Here is a 6,272-nt window from a genome sequence, read left to right on the forward strand (position 1 = left end):
AGGAAGAGAATCAGTACACCTAGAAACAAGGTAGATTCAGACCGGTTTTGTAGTGTTTTGTAAGCAAGAGCATGTAACACAATCAAGACTGTTCTTATAGGCACTGACACAGATGAGCTTTGTGCTACCTATATAAAAAAGTATTTCAGTTTCTCACCTACCAGGCCATGCTTACCCCAGAGGGCAACAGCAATACTGCCACAGAGCCTAGAACTTGGCTTAAAATTCAAACCCAAGCTTTTATTTTGTGCTGCTGCCTCTAAAGTTTAACACCATAACGCTAAAGTCTGCGCACAAGACCTCCTTTGCTGATCTCTGCCTGTCGTGAATGCATCTCATACCAAGCACTTCCCCTCCCTTCCACCTCTTCCAGATTCATGGGTGACTCTGTATGGGTCTTACCTGGCAGAATGGAGTTGAAGATGCAGAGGACCAGCCCTCGAAGATTGAAGGTTTCCTGACTACTGTTGCGGAACAGAGGAATGCAGAGTCTGACAAAGATGTAGTAGGCATAGAAAAGCGAACCAAGCACCTGGAACAAAAACAGAAGTCTGACTCCTTAAGAGAAATGCACAATTAACATGTCACCACTTGACAGCTCTAGGAGAGGAACAGCAGCTGCCAACACAAGTCAATATAATTTATTTTACAATGCTCCTAATAAACTTCTCTAAGGGTCCAGGCAGAAAGTAAGCCACAGCCACCTCTGTAGCACGTTGACAGCCAGGAGCGAAATCAGCTTGTCTTTTCTACTGCAGCAGCTCTAAGTTTCTCCTAGTCCTATCAACTCAGAAGTTATGACACAAAAGATTTATGCCAATGTCAAAGTAAGTGGGGAAAGTACCCTGTGATCTAGGTCCAAGACAAGGTCAGAAATAACTGAAAAATACTTACTGTAGTTAAATCTAATATTAAAGCTTACTTTTCTTTTATCCCAAAGGAGATGTTTACAGGCCAAACCACTTCAGCCTTTCTCTGGCTCATAAACCCATGTTCTGGAAGTTGAGGTCAAAATGCAAGCCGCTGCTTTAAATACTCTGTAAGCCAGGTGTGTGCTTTGTCACCCTCTTATCAAGGGGCAAGCAGCCAAAGGCCTTTTCATGCTTTAGGGTTTTTTTTTTTTTCTTTTTAAATATTGTTTTGCTTTTTAAAACATGAATGCTTTGTGTGACAGTAAAAGTTTCAACCACATAAAGCCATTACTTGCAAACACATCCATGAGAAGCTATTGAAGCTCACGTCCAGAAATATGAAGATCAGGTCAACCTTAAGCTCAAGTAAGCACTGAAGATTTGGACACCAGGCCTCATTATTTCAAAATTGGTCTGAATATCGGCAGACAAGTAGCCTACCTCCTCAAACGCCAGTGCGTTACAGTACATCAGTGTAAAGAAAGAGGGACAGAGCATGGGTATTGCTCCACACATACATGTGCAGCTTTTGTTTGTATGGAATGGGGTCTAAGGGCTCACTTAAGCAAGATTTACTTTTTTTTTTTTTTTTTTTAATTTGGACACAACCATTACTGCAGCAAGATTCCTATTTCTTTTTTTAGTCACTAAAAAGTATTCTTTTCTGTTAAGTCCATACCAAGTAAACAGTGATTTAATGCCAAAAGGAGAACTGTTTAGTAACACAATTTAGATGAACTCTGAAAGTGCATTCTTCAGAAAACTGCACTACTCACCTGTGCAAACTTGGTAGCTACATATCCCCATCTTATCACGGGATTCCTAGGAAAAAAGAATGCATGGTATCTAAATAGGACCTCAAAGCAGCAAAAGCTTCCCTTCAATTATTGATTTTACCTGCCTATACTCTGGAAAAAAAACAATCAGGTTTTTGAATTCCGCAGCTTTTAATCTCCTGATGTCCAACAAGAGATGTCTGCCCAAATTGTCAGTTCCTCAACTTTCAACTACAGCAGGACAACTATGGCAATTCCATAAATGGAAAAGTATCTGGAGGGCAGCATTATGCAATTACGTAGGCGGTGGTGATCTGCCCAATAGTCACATAAAGGATTGCTGACTTGACACTATCAAAGTGAAACCCAGCAAAGTAGAGAAAAGTTTGGGAGTTCCCAGTTTTAAAGGCTTCAGCCTACCTCCTCAAACTCAAGAGACAGGGCTGCTTATTTTAGCGCCACATAAAACACTCAAGCCTACTGCAGGAACTGTGTATCACTAGATATTCAGCAGCAAGTTCTTAATTCACTTCACTTCAAGTGCAATTCCTAAAGAAGTAAAATGAGAACTGTAAAGTCAAAATACTATTAGTGCTGGAGTGAGTTTTCATGACCAAGCCCTGCCCTTGCCAGGTTACTGACTTTATCACATCTTTATGAAAGGCCTAACTCTTAAATTGAATAAATCACATCCAGGAATGCTTAACGTTGGCTTCAGTTTTTAGACTACTTTAACGTTCTATTGGTGTTGCTCACGTTACCTGGGATAGTTGTCTCTGTAGATGAGTGTGGGAGCAAAGAGGAAGTACAGGTATTGAGAAATTTTAGGAATAGGTACTGTGCCTGGAAGAAGGGGAGAGAAAAAAGAACACACTGCAATTTTTTTGCTTACTAATGGTTCAATTTCCCCAGCACCCTTTCACAACATGCAATCCCTATCACCTCAAAAAGCTGTCAGTCTGGAACTAAAGGTATGTGATTTGCAGAAAATAAAACAAACTAGACCTATCAGATGGAGTTGCCCACCATGAAGCATAGTTAACAAGTGAGGGTGACTAACAGGTAGTGCAGTGCTAACACCTTGACAGCACATTTCCTTTCCTCCTAGAGAAGATGAAGCTGCAAGGCCTGTATCAACATGTGGGTTCATGTTCAGCTCTGGCATGCCTTGCTGAAAGAGCATCCGTGCTGCTACAATTGCTGTCATTTCAACTACAGCACTGAACCGGAGGTGTGCAAGCAGCCTCTAAAACACCTTTTGCTCCTAAAAGCAGAAATAAGGAGTCCTGTTGAAGAAAGGCTCAAGACACGGAGATGACGATCTGAACAACAGTCTAGCTCATTGCCTATTACCAAATGAAAAGGTTCAGGCTGAAACTATGATGCAGAAGGCCAGCCTAGAACCTCATCACCTGCCCATCCAGTCACCTATTCAAATCTTATCTCTCTAGTTCATGAAGCCAACTCAAAGCAATGGAGGGAAAACAAGGGCTTGTTATGCACGGCTGCCAAAAAAGAGCAAGGCAAGTTACTCACTGGACTTGTCCTTTACAGAGGACAGGACTCTGGGTACATTCTCCCGGACAAAGGAATGAGCCTTCATAACAAGACGAACCTGTAAGACCAAGAGAGTATCAGTTTAATGTTTTCATTTTCTCAACTTCCCAATCAAGACTGGATCAAGCATTTGAAGGGAAACACCTTCAACATCTTGGTTTCTCTCCATTTTACCGCTTTTACAATGAAAGCGTTGCTTCCTCTGCCCACAAGTTTGGTTAACTGACATGAATTAAAAACACTGCAAGGTCAAATATGCAGTAACAATCATGACTCAGGAGAGTCAAAACACATCTCATTTACACTCGCAGGACCACAGCATACACAAGGACTCCAAATCACACCAGTAAGTCACTAGCCAATTAACATTAACTTAAGACTGAAGCCAACCCCCCCACTATTCATTTCAATAGGCCAGTATGTTTGAAACTCTTGAAACTGACTCCTTGAAGTTAGTTAGATGTGTCCTACAGCAACCACCACTACTTTGGAATAAGGTGGTGCCACACATAAATAGTCCCCAAAGGACCAAAAGGAAGGCTAGTCCAAAGTCAATTCTTCAAGCCTACACTCTAATCTCTGACCATCCTTGTTTTAACCTGATGGTCTGACCAGTCCTCCACACTCCTGCACTCTTCCCTCTCTTCCTCCGAAAAAGAAAATTCCACTTTTAATAAAGTTCTGACTACAAGGCAAAGACAGTTGCTTCTTGGGAACAAAAAGAGAAAAAGGCACCACTATGTACTCGCAGGGGTTTTTTTTGTGTGTGTGGTTTTTTTTGTTTTGTTTTTTTTTTTTTAAGAGAAATGTTACAGCTTCCTTGTGAACTATGGCACAACAGGTTCTTAAAATTGGTTTTAAGCATTTAGCATCCAAAAGACAACTAGAAATAAATAGAATTTCAGCCTTGACATATGTTCAGAAAAAACCCACAGTAAAGTCTTAAACACAGGGTAAAAAACCCAAGTGGTTTCCAGGTCAAAATAAAGTTTACTATCTACTTTTTCTCATTGGACTAACTGCCTGTAAGTCTGTCTTCAAGTCAAATGCCATACACAGCCCTGGCTTAATTTAATGAATAAAACCAACACTTGACTCCTTAGGAAAAAGGACCCTTTCCATTTTGAAAGCAAGATTCAACATATCCAAAGATACTGGGTAGGGACCTACCTGTTCCAGTATTACAATAAAGCGGGAAGCCGGAGGCAGGGCATATGATACAGCAATATAGGTTGGTCCAAGTCCAAGCCCAGCTGTTTGATAGAAGAGAGAGCGGATTACACGATGGGAGGAACTGCAGTAGCCTTGGGCCCACCAGACAAAAAGGTTGTATGGAACGATAACTGTGGCACAGAACATGCACAGCCAAGTACAGAAGACGACTGGGAACTTCCCAAAAACAAACACCAAGAGATCAAATCCTAGGACCAGCCTAGAAGGCACAAGGAAAGAGACAATATTCAGTGTCTATTGTTTCATGAGAAATACTTCTACTCCACTAAGTGGCTACAGAATGCAAAGCTTCCGAATCATAACTGTTTGACAGTCTAGATAGAAGTGACTGTGGCAACTTTCAGCTCAGAAACAGAGCTGAAAATCTCTGTGGCAGATTTAAGTGACTGCCCACAAGCACATCAGAAAATAAGATATGAAGGACTCATGCCACCAATGCTGTCAGGCACAGCTTACCTTCAAATCCCACAGGGCTTAAGCACATCTTTAAGATCAGCTTGTGCTTTAACAGTATGCTCAAGCTTATCCCTGCTAAGAACAAGCACGTGACTAAACAATCCACTGCTGAACCAGGGTCCGAAAGAGATTTTGGGGAATGCTCCCAGGACATCATCACTAGTACATTAAGAATCAATTCTTCCCAGGAGTTTAACACCTAAAGAGGCTTTTCCTCCCACCTCTACAGGCGTGAGGTATCTAGTACTCAAACCTAATTTAATTCTGCTTTGTGAAAACCGTAGGCATTCCACACAGATTCTGTTTAGAAGTCACCCAAAAGGCTTAGGGTCATTAGACGGTCAGTCTAAATAGGTCTAAGTGCCGTGCATCAGGTACTTGATTTCATAATCAAGCTTAAAACACAAGGATATAAACAAAAGGTTGTTCAACCTTACTGCTATCAAAATCACCAGAGCTTACTCCTACAGATAAGCAGCTCTTCTAAACCAAGGTCAGAGGAGAAGGTAGTACAGAGTACACCAACACAATTTTTTCTCATGTGGAGGCTCAACTGCAAACTGGATCCAAATTAGCAGATTGAGCTGAGAACACAGCAATGATTTTTTTTTTTAAGAGTAATCAGAGAATCCAGACCTATTAGTTGATTTTTAGAAGTAAATACCTATTCACCCCCAATGTCCTATTAAATAGACTTAAAACTATTAAGTTAGGATCAGCTAAACAATATTCAATAGTGCATGAGCCTGTTCTTATACCTAGACAAGAGGGACAATGATTATAATCAAGATAAAGCTCTAGTTTTGTACACTGGAGATCAGATAATCATCAAGATAAACTTGCAATCCTGCTTGTGTACATGGGATACAGCTTGCCAAAAAGACACGATTTAAAGCAACAACAAGCGCGAGGAAAGCAGCCTTTCACAATCTTGTTCACAAGTGGCTACCTGCAAAGCACGATCTTAACAGAGGCTGTGCCAATACCCTTGAGATTTTTTCCCCCAGGAAAAACAAAAAGTGCTATTTTTATTTAAGCACAAGTACAGTGTTCCAGAACTGTCATTTCAACACAGAAAGGACTGTTGAAGTATTTTAAGTTTTTCTAAACACAGTCCTTTAAGCAAATGCAAGCAGCTGAAAGCTACCGTTTCATTAAAGATACTCAACTAAAGCAGTCCACATTCAATGACGACCACTCCCTTTTGCGAGCCTTGTAATGAATTAAGCACATCAGGCCCAACTGTGTTGGCCCTAATTCTCACAGAATGCACCAATCCATAGGATTTTCCTAACATCTAGCTATCTGATTTGAAATGACCATACCCCCTTCAGCACGA

General features: G+C 41.0%; 1 protein-coding gene across 1 annotated transcript in view; it reads right to left on the reverse strand.

Annotated features, from left to right (window-relative positions):
* SOAT1 (sterol O-acyltransferase 1) overlaps positions 1–6,272 on the reverse strand; it is a 25,152-nt gene that overhangs the window by 3,459 nt on the left and 15,421 nt on the right. Inside the window, exons 6-11 of the mRNA XM_010294850.1 lie at positions 4,415–4,676; positions 3,224–3,302; positions 2,449–2,530; positions 1,688–1,733; positions 403–532; positions 1–19 (exon numbers count right to left, since the gene is read on the reverse strand). The exon at positions 1–19 is cut by the window's left edge and continues 94 nt beyond it. Of these exons, the coding sequence (XP_010293152.1) occupies positions 1–19; positions 403–532; positions 1,688–1,733; positions 2,449–2,530; positions 3,224–3,302; positions 4,415–4,676 (618 nt within the window). The remainder of the gene's footprint in view (positions 20–402; positions 533–1,687; positions 1,734–2,448; positions 2,531–3,223; positions 3,303–4,414; positions 4,677–6,272) is intronic.

This window comes from Phaethon lepturus, unplaced genomic scaffold (assembly GCF_000687285.1).
Source record: "Phaethon lepturus isolate BGI_N335 unplaced genomic scaffold, ASM68728v1 scaffold17379, whole genome shotgun sequence".
Classification (NCBI taxonomy): domain Eukaryota; kingdom Metazoa; phylum Chordata; class Aves; order Phaethontiformes; family Phaethontidae; genus Phaethon; species Phaethon lepturus.